At 49.1% G+C, this 17164-nt stretch overlaps 6 protein-coding genes across 6 annotated transcripts; 2 read left to right on the forward strand and 4 right to left on the reverse strand.

Annotated features, from left to right (window-relative positions):
* Positions 1-9: 9 nt before the first annotated feature.
* Positions 10-1384, reverse strand: BDW43DRAFT_278587 (homoserine dehydrogenase). The gene is made up of 2 exons (XM_032042185.1): positions 1195-1384; positions 10-1114 (listed from the first exon to the last, which is right to left on the reverse strand). Exons 1-2 carry the CDS (start codon positions 1223-1225, stop codon positions 36-38), a joined length of 1110 nt encoding a protein of 369 aa, XP_031899620.1. The 5' UTR covers positions 1226-1384; the 3' UTR covers positions 10-35.
* A 119-nt stretch (positions 1385-1503) lies between these two features.
* On the forward strand, positions 1504-2565 carry BDW43DRAFT_311857 (CCDC174 family protein; the record flags this gene model as incomplete). Its single annotated transcript, XM_032047261.1, has 1 exon — positions 1504-2565. One exon carries the CDS (start codon positions 1504-1506, stop codon positions 2563-2565), a length of 1062 nt encoding a protein of 353 aa, XP_031899621.1.
* Positions 2566-3075: 510 nt separating this feature from the next.
* BDW43DRAFT_311858 (uncharacterized protein) lies at positions 3076-5058 on the reverse strand (the record flags this gene model as incomplete). The annotated part of the gene is made up of 8 exons (XM_032047262.1): positions 3076-3122; positions 3191-3369; positions 3429-3533; positions 3589-3700; positions 3758-3990; positions 4041-4118; positions 4169-4579; positions 4643-5058. 8 exons carry the CDS (start codon positions 5056-5058, stop codon positions 3076-3078), a joined length of 1581 nt encoding a protein of 526 aa, XP_031899622.1.
* A 2718-nt stretch (positions 5059-7776) lies between these two features.
* Positions 7777-8992, reverse strand: nhp6 (high-mobility group nucleosome-binding protein). The gene is made up of 5 exons (XM_032042186.1): positions 8753-8992; positions 8545-8603; positions 8187-8258; positions 8038-8133; positions 7777-7978 (listed from the first exon to the last, which is right to left on the reverse strand). Exons 3-5 carry the CDS (start codon positions 8245-8247, stop codon positions 7800-7802), a joined length of 336 nt encoding a protein of 111 aa, XP_031899623.1. The 5' UTR covers positions 8248-8258; positions 8545-8603; positions 8753-8992; the 3' UTR covers positions 7777-7799.
* A 1935-nt stretch (positions 8993-10927) lies between these two features.
* BDW43DRAFT_278611 (centromere protein H) lies at positions 10928-12589 on the reverse strand. Its single transcript, XM_032042187.1, has 3 exons — positions 12223-12589; positions 11960-12131; positions 10928-11842 (listed from the first exon to the last, which is right to left on the reverse strand). The coding sequence occupies exons 1-3, from the start codon at positions 12398-12400 to the stop codon at positions 11473-11475; spliced, it is 720 nt and encodes a 239-aa protein (XP_031899624.1). The 5' UTR covers positions 12401-12589; the 3' UTR covers positions 10928-11472.
* Positions 12589-17153, forward strand: atg11 (autophagy protein ATG11). Its single transcript, XM_032042188.1, has 3 exons — positions 12589-12734; positions 12860-12971; positions 13033-17153. Exons 1-3 carry the CDS (start codon positions 12667-12669, stop codon positions 16786-16788), a joined length of 3936 nt encoding a protein of 1311 aa, XP_031899625.1. The 5' UTR covers positions 12589-12666; the 3' UTR covers positions 16789-17153.
* Positions 17154-17164: the final 11 nt, after the last annotated feature.

Below are 17164 nucleotides of genomic sequence, written 5' to 3' on the forward strand. Positions count from 1 at the left end.
CCCCCCCCCCCCCGGCCTCCTAGTAATAGGAATTTTTACTGCAGTCTTTCCACGGCCTTCATCAGGTCAGCGGTCACGCCCATGGCAGTCACATCACCGCCGGCACCGGCACCCTGCACAACGAGCGGGTTAGTGCCGTAACGCTTCGTGTGGAAGCTGATGATGTTATCGCTGCCCTTAAGACCAGCGATAGAGCTATCCTTGTCGAAGTACTGCAAGCCAACGCTAACCTCCTTCTTGGCAACGTCGATGCTACCAACGTACCGCACAACCTTACCCTGCTTCTCAGCAGCATCCTTGATAGCCGACATCTGACCATCGAACTCCGGCAACCTGGCCATAAACTGCGCGGTGCCCTCCGGAGTGGAGGGCAATGGCTGCAGCTCCTTAGGAATCAACGACTCGATCGGGAACGAGTCAGGAGACTGCACATCTAGTCCGGCGATACGAGCCAGGATGGTCAGCTTACGAGCGACATCCATACCGTTCAGATCATCACGGGGGTCAGGCTCAGTGTAACCCAGCTCCTTGGCCTTGGCAACCACCTCACTCCACTTCGCACTGGAGGCGCCGGACACCGGGGCGAAAGTGTTGAACAGGAAGGACAGTGTGCCGGAGAAAACGCCCTCGATGCGGGTGACCTCGTCACCGGTGTTGACGAGGTCGCGGAGGGTCGAGATCACGGGGAGACCTGCGCCCACGGTGCTTTCATGATACACGAGGGCCTTGCCTTGCGCGGCGGAGGCGAAGATGTCTTTCCAGAGGGAGAGGTCGGAGGAGAAGCCCTTCTTGTTGGGGGTGACGATGGAGATACCCTTGCGGAGGAAGACGGGGTAAGAGCTGGCGAGGGCAGGGTCGCTGGTGTTGTCGACGAGGATGGAGCGGCCTGGGGCGGAGGAGAGATAGGAAGCGATTTCATCAACGGAGAGAGCGCCCGATTTGATCAGGGAGGGCGTCTCGACGGCGGTGTTCCAATCTGCGGCGGGGATGGCGGGGGAATAGGCCGGTGTCGGAGACTGGAGGGTTTGGCTGGAGCGAGCGAGAAGGACGAGCTTGGGGGCGTTAGGGAGGCGGGCGAGTTGGCTCAGAAAGGCGGATCCTACGCCTCCGACACCTGATATGGGTTAGTTTTCGATTTTGATTGAATTTGTATAGTGGGTGGGGAGGCTGTTGGTTGTAGTGGTATGTACTTACCAATGACACCGAGATAAACGGGGTTCGACATGGTGATGGGCAATTGATTGGGAAGTGATATGGGATATAGATAGAAAGGGGAACTGAACCAGAGCCCTCTAAGCCAAAAAAAAAAGCAGTGATTCTTAAGAAAAAGAGACAAAGAGAGAAGAGGATATAAAAGTAGGTGGAACATGGGAATTCCGTGGGGTCATCTATGAACGGCCTTAGTCATACCTGCCTATTCCCACTTAGTCGAATTTCCATCCTTATTGATTGCGATTAGATCGAGAATAGCTAAACTTCATCTCATCTCCAACAAAACTCATCATGTCGAAATCAAACTCCCTCTACGGCATCTCTCGCTCTAAAGCAACACCCCAATCTCAATCTGATGCACCATCCTCCTCTACGCTCGCCTTCACAACAGCCCTCTCCTCCCTCATCAGCAAAGACACCGACTCCTCCACCCGTGGCCGGCCCCGACCTTCCAAATCCAACAAATCGGACATCTTCACGCGCCACAACAAAGGCGCCCAGAAGCGTGCCGCTGCTGACATCCACAACGATGACTCCCATCAGACGCACCAGCGGACCCAAGATATCGGGGGTTTGGACACCGCGACGCTGCACCGCTCCAAGCGGCGAATGGAGGAGAAGGCGCGCATGTACGAGGACCTGAAGAAGGGGCTGTACCTGGCGGCCGACAGTGACTCGGAAGAAGATACGAAGGACAAGTATCTAGATCGGCTGCGGCGGAGGGAGAAGGAGGGCTTGGTAGATTTTGATCGGAAATGGGCCGATGCAGAGAGGGGCAAGGGCTCGGGGAGCGATGGTGACGAGGATAAGGAGGAAGAGAGAGATGATGACAATGCATCGATTGTCTCCTATGAGGATGAACTTGGCCGGACTCGCCGTGGGACTAGAGCCGAGGCGGCTCATGCGGCCCAGTTGAGAGAGGGAGGGAATGAGCGGGGCGACCCCAGGGAGCGCTGGCGTCCTTCTCGCCCGGACAATTTGATCTACGGGGCTACTGTGCAGTCGGAGGCGTTCAATCCTGATGCCGGCATGGCGGCACAGATGTCATATCTTGCTAAGCGGAGAGATCGGTCCCCTACTCCACCCGAAGAGATGCATTATGATGCAGATGCCGAGGTTCGGAATCGGGGAACAGGCTTTTACGCCTTCTCCAAGGATGATAATTTGCGTAAGCAGCAGATGGAGGAACTCATGAATGCGCGGGGTGAGACTCAGCGAGAACGGGACGGCCGCCGCGAGAGAAAGGCAGAGCGAGAACGGGTTAAGGATGAGCGCAGGAAGAAAATTGGAGAGCTGAGATCCAAGAGACAGGCAGAGATGTTTCTAGCTAAGCTGGGAGACGTTGGTGCTTGAGTGTCTTCCCTGTATATTAGGCTTTAATTTTCGAAGATACCCCTTTAGTTTGCTATATCATGAAATTCGTTTGTTTACACTTACAACTAGAGTGAATATTGGTTTTCCTTGTTATTTATTTCTTTCTCCTTTCTCCTTATTGAGATCCTGGACACTTAGTATAGCAGTACCTAACAGAACTATGCCCATCAGAAACTTAAGTCAGACTCTAGCCACACCATTAAGGAATAGCGAAGCGATTATTTATAAAGTATCAAAAGAAACAATAGTCCCATCCAGTTAGCCTCGTTAGTTCATGAAATTCATAAACATAACTCATTAATCGTGATGGTTCGGTAATTAGTGTAGTATAACAATGTCGTGGATGTCGGACGTCGGACGTCATTCACATGAGAAATTCTTTACTTTTTTCCTGTGTTTGATTGTTCATGAACCCTACCTTTTTTATAGCTGTTGGAAATAGTGGAAATGTCCCGAATAGAAAATTTTGGGGTAGATTAATTGACCAGATCAACGGGCCGCGAGCTCAGCGATAGTCTCCACAAAACCCTGGGCATCTGTATGCCGTAAATTAGTAAGCCTTGGTGATCGGGAGACAAATAGAAGGGGAAATAAAGTAACCAACCAGAGCGATTCGAAAACCTCAATATGTGCTCTCCTCGAGATGTGCGTGGTGGGTCATAGTGTTCAAAGGTGAAAACTGTTCGTTGAAGTTCACGTAGCAGAACAACTTTTGGGTCAGCTTGACGGATCCATCCCCGAGTGCCAATGTGATTTGTTATGAATGCCGTCCAGACTGGAGCACTATATAAACGGTCAGTTAGTGAACCGTTTAAATGTCGCCACACCTTCGGGTATCCCACCGTTTCATCTCCCCCTTGTGCACAGATGCCTGGAGTCTTATGGCGCCAGATGTACGATCACGGTATATGCGTAGGGCATGAAGGAAATTGTCGTCGACAATAGGTCTAGAATGCCTAGGTTAGTAATTCTCGTTCCTCCTACTGTCAAGAATATGCGTACCCTCCAAAGAGCTCTTCTTCATCGTCTAGCTCATAGTCACGGATGTGATCCACTGGCCGACCACAGTCCTGCGAGCGAAGAGCAAGGAACGTACAGAAAAACAATACCATATCTGTTCAATTCTTCAGCGCAGTGTTCAAAACGTAGGAGTGGGAATTTTAATACGCACGCTCAATTGTGCTAAACTTGAGATTAGCCCACAGGACCAGTTCAAGGCCGCCACGACGTCGTCGGCACAGCTGCAGACAGGAGCCTACACGAACAATCTCTAACATATTCAGAGGGAGGCATTGATAATCACTAGATCGGGTAGAGCGAAGAGTCTTGCACATAATACGTGCCCGATGATCATCTTCTCGCACATACAAATGCACACGCAAATCCGAATCGCCGTTGAAGGCTCTGTAGCACGTTAAAAAAAAAAGTGACGGAGTGAGGTTTCCAATACATACAATTGAAAAAGCTCTTCAAACCCTGCCTCATGAAGCCATCGTTTTACCCCGGGAGTTAGGTCGCCTAGGCATTTGGAACTAAGCAAGCATCAGCCTGGTTGGTCTTTGAATGCGCTGTAATCTCTCACCTTTCGCCAACATATGGAATTCGAGTCGTTGCACGCACTTCTCTGAAAACCCTCTTAGCCCAATGGTCACTGATAACGTTTGAACCCAAGGAATGGCTTGTGGCCGAACCGGTGAAAGGGGATCCAGGTGCATCCGGAGCCGAGGGTGGGGTGTCTGAGGATGTTCCAGACACAGGGGAGAGGGGTGATTGCGGAGACGCATGAGACGGTCTAGCACGTTCGTAGGACCTTCGATTACGAGGCCTACGGTCACTGGCAGGACTACCAAATTCGGCGCTATGGCTACTAGGAGATGACGGTGTGCTCAGAGACAGGGAACCTAGTTGATGTGACAATCGGCTGCTTTGTCGGGCTAGCAACGTCCTGAGATCGGTACGAACCCCAGCCATGTATGAGGTATTAGAGAGGCTGCTGCTTAGGGATAGAATATAAGTATAGAAATATCTATGGATGTGGTAGAGGGGAAGGACATACTCCTTCATGTAATCCTCCAAGTCAAGCAAAAGACTCTTGTACCTAGCTAAGCGTGTGGTGAGAGAGTCTCGGAACTCGTCCTTGAAGAAGGCACATAGCTCCATCCATGTTCTCTTATACACATCTCGGATAGAGCCTCTGCGCACTTCAAGATCCCCGAAGAAGTCGACGATATCCTCAAGGGTAATCTTCAAGCTGGTACGGACCACTTCTAGGTCGGGATGTACGGCGGCCAGATGATGCTGATAACGACGATCGTTTGTGAGATTGTCCAACCTTTTGAGAGCTGAGCTGACAGCAAAAAGATCCGCAATTAGGCCAGTTATTTCAGCTTCATGTCCAGGGAGATGATCCCGAAATGCACGAAAGCCAGCGGCCACATCCTCTGCGTTATCGGCGGAAGTACGCAGGGCCATGATAGACACGTATCTCTAACGGGTCATGCATATACACATACATATAAAATAGACAGAAAGATATATAACACTCCTGTGTGGGCTCCCTCAACAGTAGATGAAGGGGTTGTGAATACTGAACGGCAAGCCCGGGAAGTATAGGAAACACTATGGATGTAACTGACAGCGATCTTATAATGAAAATGGCGTTTAGAAGAAAAAAGGAAAGAGAAGCAACGAAGGGCGAGGAACGAGGGAGGAGAAAAACGTGAAAGCTAAATATCCCTATTCATAAGGGTAATTCGGACCATATGTAGCTGTGGAGGGGTGACCCGACGACAACTCAGTCGTAGAATAATGCGTTCGAGGAGAGTGTTGTGCGATCAGCATGCATCGTATCGCACTCACTAAGAGGAGCCAGTCAATTTGTGCTCCTCCGGATTGACCCCCGAACGGTAGGAGAAATCCAAACTGAGGAAAGTCCGAGGAAAAGAGACCATCGGGTCTTGCACGAAATAAAACCAATTTCTCGTAGAAGCCAAAGGAAGTCGCATAAAACCATCAATTAAACAATCATCTGTCCACAGAAGAATGCGGGTCAAGTGGGGCAACGATCGGGTCAAATAGTCAATGGAGTGTATCAGAGCCAGACCTTCTAAACAACAAGCCATCCATGACCCTCACTTGCGGCTCTCATGCTGACCATGGCTTGAAACGCATAGGGTAATTGCCCTCCAAGTGTCTAACTGACTTGGGGCCATTGACGTGTCCATGAGCGGAGAATTCATGAAGCCAATGAACGATGGCGCCATGAAGCGGTGATGGACAGAGTGGACAGTGTAACCCCCACACACATACACACACACACCACACCACACGGGGGGTGGATCAGGGATTTCACTTCTTTCTTTTCGTTTTTCTTTTTCTTTTCTTGGGGAGAAGAACTCACTTTTGCCGAAGACTCGAACAATGAGACGATGATAAGCCGGCCATCGGAAGGCGGAAGGCAGGCGGAAGGCGAAAGCCATCCAATCTGACATGCAGTAAGAAAGTCGAGAAGGGATGCAATCAAAGTCACGTTGGCTTTCCCCTGTCACTGACCAACCAGGATCATGAGACATCATTATCATTGACTCGAATGAACCTAAGGACGCATTGTAAGTACTAGTTATTAATCCTCGGATCGAAATGGCATTTCCTTCAACACCACGTATAGATTATATCCTTCTCATGTCACTTGACGGCCCACTCTTTGCTATGGAGTTATGGATCTGTTATGTATGCCACATCTATAGATCTAGGGCCAGCAATCTCTTTTAAGTGGTCTCGCGGCACTTCATTGGAAAGAAAATACATGGTTTCACTATGATGCGGAATCAGAAGCGATACCTGGTTCCAAGAGCGAACCCGGTCGGAGCCATCTTGATTATAGAAGGGAAGCAATTAGACTGTGGCCGTCAATTTCAACCTGTTAATATTGCCGGGCAAATCCAGGGATTGTGCCGTATTCCGAAGACATCAAGAGTCCGCCCGACTAAAGTTAGGCGTGCAAAACCCAGCATCCTGCTTAAAGAACTGCAATACCAGGTTGAGTTCAGTAGTGGACCACCGATACAAACAGCATCATCTAGCGCAAAAGATACGCTCCTCGTAATTTGACTCTGCCGCTAAATCCGGCTCATATCCAGTTGACATCGACCCGTTCACTACAGCTCGTTTGAGAGCTTTTTTGGGCAGACACAGCTTTGAAACTAAGTAGACGATTTCTGTCGCTTCCGGGTGGCCAGTGTAGCAAACACGTTGAATCATATGCAATTTCTGCCTGACGCGGTTGTGCAATTCTTCAAGGCTCAACGGCAGCCCAGTCAGAGAATAGCATCGTGACGGGTAGATGCTGGAGCCAGCACGGCTTTGTTCGAGAACAGTTAGGTGCCCTAGCGTGTGTATGTATGCACTTGGCCATGTTGGCAGCCTTTGTTTGGATAGCCTTGTACATAGGTGCATAATTCCTAAGCTTGTCGCGTAAGTACGATGAGTTGTGTCACAATGTGAGTAGATACAAAGTGGCCGAACCAAGAGGGGAAATTGGGGACTTAAATATCTACGAAAGGGTCTAGACGCTGGACTGAAAGACAACCACTCATGGGTTTCTGCAGCCTCAGGCAGCAAAAGCTCGGAGATATCGGAAGTTCGGAACACGACGCGTCCAACACGTAAACAACGCCCGCGTCATCGAGGGAGCTTGGGCCAAGCTGGATGGAAAGCTCAATAGCTCAACAAAGCTGTAAAAAGAAACATGTCTAGTTTCCAACACTCCAACCCATTATTATCCGTCATTATACTGACAGAGGCACTCTATAGAGAAAGGTAAGGATGCGGTTGATTAGGCTAGTATACAGCAGATTTGCTTGTCTCAACAGCTTCAATTCATATTTCACCATAGATACTCGAAACAAGGTTCTCCCGCCAATCTGGAGTTCAGCGCCGGGCACCCCTCGATTCAAGTCAAATCCATCCCAAAGCCGCCAATCCATACAGTAAACATGTCCCATTGAAGATCCTTCATGAACAGAAAAGCAAGGAGAAACCACCGTCATCCCATACCAGAAACCATTGAGTAAAGAAATATAAGAAGCGACAAATACAAGTCAGGCAATTAGCGGGAATAAACAACACGAAACGCCAATCGGTCAAGATTCACAAGACCTGCGAGGAGGTGGAAAGATGGTTTAGGAAGATTCCTCATCCTCTTCGGCAGCAGCCTAAATTTGCAATCTATTAGCATGTTCCAAACTCACGATGCGATGGGGTTCTCGTACGTGGTAGCTCGCCTTCTCATCTTCATAACGCTTCTTGTCAGCGGCAGCCTTCTCCTCATAGGGACGGCGGTCAGTATCGCTCAAGGCCTTCCACCTCTCGCCGAGCATCTTGCCAACCTGACCTGTTCGATAGTTAGCTGGTGCGATGCGCGAATTTGCGACTCTGGTCTGTGTCTCTTACCGAAAGAAATGCCGGGGTTCTCCTCGCGAACCTTCTCACGGTTATCGTTGGCGAAGAACATGTAAGCAGAGAGACCACGCTTGGGTGCGTTGGGGTCTACAAGAACCGGTCAGTCAGTGCGCTTCAGAGCAGGTGAGCGGAGGACATACCCTTCTTCTTGCGCTCAACGCGGGTACCCTTGGTCTTACGTGTGGTCTTCTCCTTAGGCATCTTGGTGTGGTCTGTAGAAAACAAGTCTCGTTAGAAAGCCCAAGGCAAAGAGGTCGTGCCAATGCAAAGAGTGGCTTTGGGTGGGTTGGCAGGGATTGAAGGCACGCAGCGAGAACAAGGAGAGGTGAAAGAATAATGAAGAAAGAAACAGGTCAGGTCGGGGGGCCAGTAATGCGACAGTCCGCGCAGTAGAAAGGTATGGTGCGGCCCCAGCGTGCGCGCGCGCCCCAAACAAGTCCGATCGCGGGCGCAAGTTAAGGCAGAACACGAAAAGGAAAAGGCGCACAAGTGACTTACCCGACAATTGACTTCAAAAGAAAATCAAATTTAGTGTTTTTGAAGTCGGCAGTTTTGGCCTGTTGGTGAGTAAAGTCAGTTTGGATCAACACTTTATTTCTGGAACTATATAGTTGCCGCTGCAGATGCGCGACAGTAACATCGCGAAGCCGTGACAAAAAACCAAGGGAGATGACATTTGAAGAAAGCCTTCAGAGTGGAAACGGACAGTTTGAGGAGAAAATTATAATTGTGTGGGTGGTGTGAAATCAATGTGAGAAGCGCGAATATTTACTAGAGAACTCACCGACGCGGATATGCAGTACTTTTTTGTATGGGGAAGAGAGGATTGTATGGGAAGCGTAGTGAGGGAGAGTAGGTAGAGTGAGTGAGAGAGAGGGAGAGGGGAGAGTAGTAGTAGTAGGAGAGAGAGAGGGAGACGGGAAGGCGGGCCACTACCTACTCGCACTTGCGAAGGGGGGAAGTGGGCAGCACAGAAAGGGAAGTCTGGCTGCGACTGGCTATGGTGTGTTCGGGAATGAGTGGTATGGTATCATACCCGTTATGTATGGTCATTCCCCATTCTTCCCCTACAACTCCCATCGAACACATCCTTCTTGGTTGATTGCTGAGCGGACGGAACTACTAGGGTTGCAGAAGTGTCCTCTACCGGAATCGGTGCCATCGCTACGGTTTTCTTCAACCATCACCTCGTCAGACAAAGCCGGCAATCAATTCGTGCAGAGGAATTGTTTTGACGCAGCTCCACTATTAGCCAGCGTACTGTATGATACAAGACAGTCACAATACACTATTCAGCCGCCGCCACTATGAGGTTACCTACTTACCACCATGTGGATAACTTACCTCAGGTAACTTACATACCTAACACTATCTATTGATTGACGGAATATGGGTGGCAGTGGTTGTAGTACGGTAAAGTAGTACGTAGCAGTAGGACCTAGTACCTACTACCCATAACTACCATCGTCCTGCAAAAATCTCCGTACCATGTATGTACATACTCCGTACCCTTATACATACACAACTGCCGCAGCCCGTGCCCTTCACTATTCGTTTGTACTGCATACGATTAGTAGTTAGCTTGTAAGTCAGTATTGGTGGATGAATGAATATTGCATAATGCAAACTCATGGCGTATATTCATTCTTTAAATATTACGCCGCTGATTCAGTTGGTGATGGTGGCATATTGATATTCTATGTCACCCATCCTCCATAGCCTCTAGCTGTATATACGTATATACGGCGGCCTAACAAGACTTCGTACAATGACCACATCCCTTTCTTCGTTTTTATGCGAATTTCTGTATTCTGTGATATGCATAGTTGCAAATCGTTTATTCATTTCGGCTCGGCGCTTGTGCCAGTTACATGTGCTGGGTCCGGGTCAATTTGACTTGGACATGGACGCATCTCATCCAAACCACTTAATTTAGTACAAATAGCTCCTGCTAGCCTGCAATACTCGGGATACTTTCCAGGGTCCCTTGCGCCGGTAACAAGGTGCTTGATTGGATTCATGCGTACTATGAGCTACATGTACCAGGACCTACTAGAGTATCTTAGAGAATCTTTCCAACGGCACTTAATCCTAATTTCGCAGTCTTCTCCTGGCATAAAGTTTACCTGCCAATGAGAAAGGTGATTGTACGGAGTAGTTTAAGGGATAGAAGGCGAAGCACATAGGAAGTCTTTTTATTATTTTTTACCTTGACTTTTTAACGCAAAGCCACAAACCCCAAAACAAACCCCCCCCCAACTGTGTACCAATAGGGCCTCAAAGTACATCAACGCCCAGTATGAGATAGTTTTGCGACACTGTCAGACAAATGCCAATCTTGCTAGATCATCATACCACCTTCATCCTTTCTCCCTAGGGAGCTTTGTGGTAGGAAAATCTAAAGAGCAAAGGTTCCAAGGATGCATCCATGGCCAATCCTATGGGTTTGTGACTATCTGTACCACGGAGTACAAACGGCTGCCAATTTGTTTCCAGGGTCAGAGTTAGGAGGTACATCTATTGGCATTTGCAACAAGGACGACAAGCATTGATTGTCGGATAGTTGCTTTACAGATAATAGCCACTAATTGATATATTAATTAAATAAAGTCTTGATAGACGGACTGCTGTAATGAACTAGTAGGTACTGTAAGCTTTGCACAGATCACAAAGTACCGCTACTGCTCCTACTAAATGCCACTGCATTCCACTCCAAACAACACCATCCAACTTACCGGCAAAATACTGGCTCTGTATTGATGGGGCAGAGAATGATCGTGGTATTGTAAGTAAGGATCTGTATCTGCCCATTAATAATAATGAGGGGGTGATCGAGTTTTGGTTCCATGTGGAAACGCCGGCTCCTCTTTGGCCTGATTACCCTCTCCCATGCTTTTATGATACGCGCTCTTCATATGCTCATGCATTTTATGGAGCTCTCCTTCCCTTTTGATTTTTTCCCCCTTGAATTTTTTTTCAACCCTCACCATTTGAGTAGGTGTGGAGTGGTTTTTCGATCATACGTGAATTTTAGCGTTGATTGCTAACTTTTTTGTTGTAATTTATTTATGATTTCTGGAGGTATCAATTTACTTCATCACCTTTTTTTTTGGGTGTGCTTGCAAAAATCATGACGAACGCGCTCTTTGCCGTCATCGGGAACCAGATGATGTCACGTGGGTCGATGCACTTTTCTTTTTGTTGGCATGGTTACTGTGTATTTTCCTCCCCCTTGAGTTCTTCTCCCCAATTACGGAGTAGTCCCATTTTCTACACAATACTCCATAGGCCCTAACTAGTTTTAACAAGGCATCATATTGTTTCTATTTCGGGAGCTAGCCAAGAAAGGTATATCAAGTCAACGCCATTCGAATAGTAATGCCGGCATCATTTGGAGGACAAGATTCATCACCTGCCACCAATCTATCAATCGTCAGATTCATCCAAGACAAGAGCCATAAGCTCTTCATCTTCAGACCAGTTGACGCCACTGCCAACAACAATGGCGCTAGTAATGCTTTTTATAGTTTCCCATTTCGCTTTGCTCTTTCGATGATCCACTTTGACTTGCTCAAGCAGCGTCTTGACATTCATGTCGTCAAGTTCTTCTTTCCATGATTCATCATTCTTCGTCAGATCTAGTAACTCTCGCACGAGCTCTTTGTTTGTTTGGTGCAGCTGGAGATTTTCTACTTCCGTATTGGACAACTTCTTCAGAGTCGAGTTCAGCGCAGCATTCAAATTTTCATGTGCTAGCGAGAGCACGTCACGTCGATTGACAAGACGAAGAAGCGTTCTGTCGTTTGTTAGAATTGTCCCAGATTCTCCAACCTGCGGTTCTCACGTAGGTAAAAATTGCCAAAGAGAGGGGCAAAACAGGGGGGAAAGAATAAAAGGAAATACAAAGGCTCACTGTTCAGTCGGAAATGTAGCTTTCAGAAGAACAGCTCTGAGAGTAGGATCTGTCATAAGAACGGCTCCAAGGGCCTTCCGCCTGACCGTGTAAGTAGCTCTAGCTTCAAGAAGCTCACGTTCTGCAATAGCCAGCTGTTCTTCGGCACCGTCCCCAGAGAGTAACTCGGAATCTAGAAGACCTTAGTGTTTGCATTGCCAGTAATAAGAACGAGGGCCTCAGAGTCATGAAAAGGGGTCGCAGAACAAAGGAAGGCAACTTACCTTGTTCCAGTAGTGCCTTTTCTAGTTCCTGTTCCTGAATTTGGTGATATAGTTGTAGGGTCAATGCCTCCTTGTCGGAGAAAGATACGACATCTCTGGGATCATCCTCTGCGAGATCCACCAAGGAAACCTCACCCGGGTCCAGGTGAGGTAGGGAGTGAGCCTTCACCGATGCCATCAAACGAGACCTCGTGGCCAGCTTAGAATAGCATCGCGTGATAAGAAGCTTTTTTTGTAGTGGTCAAGCCATCGGTCGGGCGGTGGAGAATTGCTTTGGGTGGTTCCGTGTATGTCAGTCACCCAAAACGGGCCTAGGTCCGGGGAGCTTCTTCAGGTCTGGATGCCTTGCGTTTATATGAACGCCCTTATCTCTCTTCCTCCAGATTCCTTTCACCTCACGAGGAAGTCACTTTTGAGCCGCTCTGTTCGGCCGGTGAGGTGGGGATGTCTTTACACATCTACATCGCTCACACCGGTGAGCATTTTCTTGCCGATCCGGTGTCGTTCGCATCGTATGTTCAGCTCATCTTCACCTCCACTCTATGTGCCCGGACCATCCCTTTGTTCCCCGTTTCTTTATCTCCCCTTTGGTCTTGGTATGGGAATGCTAATCGACGCCATCATTCTTGATCACTAGTCCCGATGCGCTTCGATCATGGATTACCCGAAACACCTCAATCCCATCACAGAGGCAGATCTTAATGACGGCCCGCGGGAAGAACGTCAAGATACAGACACTAGCTACTGAGGTATGGCTCCGCCAGCTGCCCCCCCACCTTCTGGAGATTCGAAGCTCACTGTTCGTATAAGGATGAGATTTTCGTGTATGACCGTAGATATGTTAGTGAACCGAACGACCAAGACCTCCCGGTCCTCCCCTCTCCACAACCGCTCAACCTCGAAAACCCTCCCGATACCCTCGCCGATCAGAATAACCTACAGGCCTGGCGGAACCTGTACATGGCCAGACGAACGTGGGCCGTGGCTTTGCTGGAGCGCTGCAAGTCTGTAGATAAGGTCATACAAGAGCACAACGAGAGGACCAACATTATCAACCGCGCTATCAGTGTGGCTCTTGAGAACTTGAAAACTCACGTGGGCGCCTTGGAACATCGGTTCACAGAAGCCCAGGCATGGGCAAATGATCTCTTGAAGGAACAACAAGCAGCTCTTGACGGATGGAAACGAACTCTCGCGACCTTGGAGAACATTCCAGCTCGAAAGGACATTACTTTCCTAGGACGTCCATCCACTCCAACGAAGGGCAAGGACAGATCCACGGGGACGTTACGTGACTATCTGGATACAGAAGAAGTGCACAGAGCTGGCTCAGAGGCAGCGGATGTATCCTCGCGTATTGCTCGTCAGGTTGAAGTTGTGGAGAAGGCTGTTGGTGGGATTGCTGCAGACACTCAGCACTTGGTAGATTCTACGGTCCCTTCGGGTGTGGACGGCATTGAAGGCCTATTGCAAGAAGTGGAAACCATATCTAAGAAGATACAATCCGACTATGAACATGTCTTGGCTTTGCCCAACAACCAGAAAACGCTAGCCAACGTCTCTAGACTTGCCCTAAGTCATACCAAGGACCTCTTACCATCGCTGTTGGACATTAGTACCGAGATCCAGACCAACTTGGAGGAGGCCGTCATGCAATACAATGCTGCAGTTAAAGCCGCTTTTAGTCATATGCGACAAATATCATCGCTCGAGCTACGACTTGCTGATGTGCAGTCTCAGATAAACAATCTGAATTTTCAAAGCGATGCGTTCGACATCTTGTACACAGTTTTCCACATGCCCATGGTTTATGGGTCTGTGTTGATTGAGTCTGTTCGACGCCGCGAGTTCAGCGACAAGATGAAGAGCGATTCGCTCACTTTAGCGGAGGAAATGTCCGTGTTTCAGGATGAGGAGCAACGCCGAAGAAAAAAATGGATGAAAAATATGGGTGAATTCATTTCTATTTCCGACACTACTGCACCGGGGATCGAAGTTAACCTACGAGGCCAAGAGTATGAATGGCCGGTAGTCAGTAGGAAGGAGATCGAATCGTACATTGAAGAATTGAAGACTAAACCTGGTATGGCCAGCCCAGCCCAGGAGTTGACCCAACTCTATAAAGAATTGGACGCTCCTACACGCCTACAACGCCGCAAAGCAAAGGCCTTCAAACAAGGCAGTGTCTTCGACCTCAGCCGAAGCTCTCTTTTGCTTCGCAGTGATGACATGGTACGGAGCTTGAGGGATGAGAAGTCCAAACTAGAAGAGAAGATTAAAGGTTCTGAAAGCCGTATTCGGAAGCTTGAAGACCTGCTACATCGCCAGAGTCACATGGGGCGACCGGTTAGTGGGAACTTCTCGCTTGACTTTCCTAGCTCCCCTGCATCGCCGCACCCCGATACACTGTCGCGAAGATCTTCTGTCTCTTCAAGACGGATGTCCTCGAACCAATCTTCAGAGGAGAAGGCCCTAGTGCAGCGTATTGTCCACCTCGAAGCTGAGTTGGCTACAGAACGGGAGACAGTTCAGAAGCTCCAAAGGGAAGCACATGCAGAACGTCAATCCAACACTGACAAGATACAGGAGGCGCAGTCCACGAAAAAAGATCTGATTGGAAATCTTGAAGCCCGGCAGCGTGAGTTTGATGATGAGCGGAGGTTCCTCGAAAACGAAATGAAAAGGTGTAAGATTCGAGCCGAAGAGCTCGAGGAGGAGTTGGATAGAATGGTGGAGGGCCGGGAGCATGAGAAACAGGATGGCGACGAGCGGATTCACCAGCTTGAGATGGAGCTCCAAGATGCTCATGCCCGTGCAGAAGGAGAGATACAAAAGGTGACTGACTTGACGGCATACGTGCAGTCTCTTAAGGAGACGGAAGAGGGTTTGCAAACTCGAATTAAAGATCTGGAGAAGCAAGAATCAGAAAGAAAATGTAGGGATCGAGAGAATATTCATTCTTTACAAGCGGCTTTCATGAACTTGTCCCCTGGCGGCACCGTCCCAGTGGAGATTCCTAGCATTATCAAGGCCATTGAAGTACTTTCCGAAGGGCTATCGATTCATGCGAAGAATGCTGAAGAAAGCACCGCCAAAGCTGTAGCCGAAACCAAGGAGCTTGAAGAGCGCCTGAAACAAGTCGAGTCGGAAGCCGAAGAACTAAGGGAGACATCAGAAATGCGCGCATCAGAGCTGTCCGAAGTCAAAAAGGAGCTGGTGCAAGAGAGATCAAGACTGGAAACTGTTACATCCGAGCTGGATGACGAACGCACCAAGTTTATTGCTCTGCAGTCTAAATTGGCATCAGGCGAGACTGGCTCTGACGCACTTCGGGAACGCGTCATAGAGGAAGAACGAAAACTGGCGGACCTGTCTCAAAGATTAGCCGAAGTCGAAGCTCAGGCTCGGCAGGCTGAGGACGAGATCCTGATTTGGAAGACAAGGGTGGAGGCCATGGCTGAAACTGAGCAGCACGCTGTTGGTAAAGTTGAGACTTGCGGGACAAGGTCTCAAGAGCTTTCAAAGCAGCTATTCAGGCAAGTTGAAAAATTTGAGCATATGTTGGAGCAATTGGGCTTCACTGTTGTCCGGCAGAATGGAGATATTGTTGTCCACAGGTCTTCCAAAGTCAATGCACTTTCGAGCACTGCGGATTCCCTCAGCCAGTCTGGGGTGGTATCTGTAAGGCCCGACCCAACACTTCTTGACTGGATGCACGCCAATAGCGCCGAAGAGGAGACCGATAGGTTTATGGCTTTCATGGAATCACTATATCAGTTCGATGTGGATATCTTCGGAGACGCGATTGTCAAGCGTGTTAAAGACATTGAGGTGCTTGCTCGCAAATGGCAGAAGGAAGCGAGAGGATACCGGGATAAATATCATCGGACTCAAAGTGAAGCCCATGACAAGATTGCCTACCGTTCCTTCAAGGAAGGGGATCTTGCGTTGTTTCTACCGACGCGAAACCAAGCCATCCGATCATGGGCTGCCTTCAACGTCGGAGCACCACACTACTTCTTGCGCGAGCAAGATGCCCATAAGCTCAATACCCGAGATTGGCTGCTTGCACGTATCACGAAGATCGAGGAACGGGTTGTGGATCTTTCTAGATCAATGAATGCTGCTAATCCTGACCGTCGATCAATTGGAGAGGCTAGCGATGGCACCTCTTTCGACGATGAGAATCCATTCGAGCTGTCTGACGGCCTTCGCTGGTACCTCTTGGATGCCAGCGAGGAAAAACCAGGTGCACCAGCAACGCCAGGCTTAGGCAAGAGCACCGTTGCACCAGCACACGTAGATGCGCGGGGCAGCATTCGATTGAAGCGCACGACGGCCGGAGGCAATGTTGCCAGAACGTTAAGCAAGAGCCTGGATAGTCGACGTAACAGCTCTAATTCTAAAAGAGGCCTGGCCACGCCGTCACAACGGGGCAATGATTCTACAACTGACCTTATTCGACAAGCTGAAATAGAATCTACAACTGCAACTGCAGGCTCGCAGCCACGGGAGGCAGCCCTTACTTCAGGAGAGGTTCGCCGCGACCAGCTCCAGGGCCCGTGAAACACACGGACCGTTTTCCTTTTCTGCGCTGAATTGCTGAAAGGAGCTGACGATCCGTCATAGGGCTTGGCACGAACACGCAGCGCTCTTGGATTTGGGCAGCAGCGACAGGCAGATGGTGCAAGATCTCCTTTGTCTTCGCGGTTTGACAATCTTGGCGCTGTATCCTCGTCACAATCAACACCGAGCCGGCGGCAAGCTACTCGATATCGACCGTGGGAGAAGCTCTGGTCTGTGGACTATCGCTTGGAGGGCGGAAGTCGATAATTCAAGCGAACAACAGTATGAGTAACTTTCAGGAAGCTGTGCTAGAGCTTCAGATTTATACGTCATGAAATTGCATGAATGATACCCGTCGACCTGGAATATATTTGCC

Source organism: Aspergillus alliaceus, assembly GCF_009176365.1.
Source record: "Aspergillus alliaceus strain CBS 536.65 unplaced genomic scaffold BDW43scaffold_26, whole genome shotgun sequence".
Classification (NCBI taxonomy): Eukaryota; Fungi; Ascomycota; class Eurotiomycetes; order Eurotiales; family Aspergillaceae; genus Aspergillus; species Aspergillus alliaceus.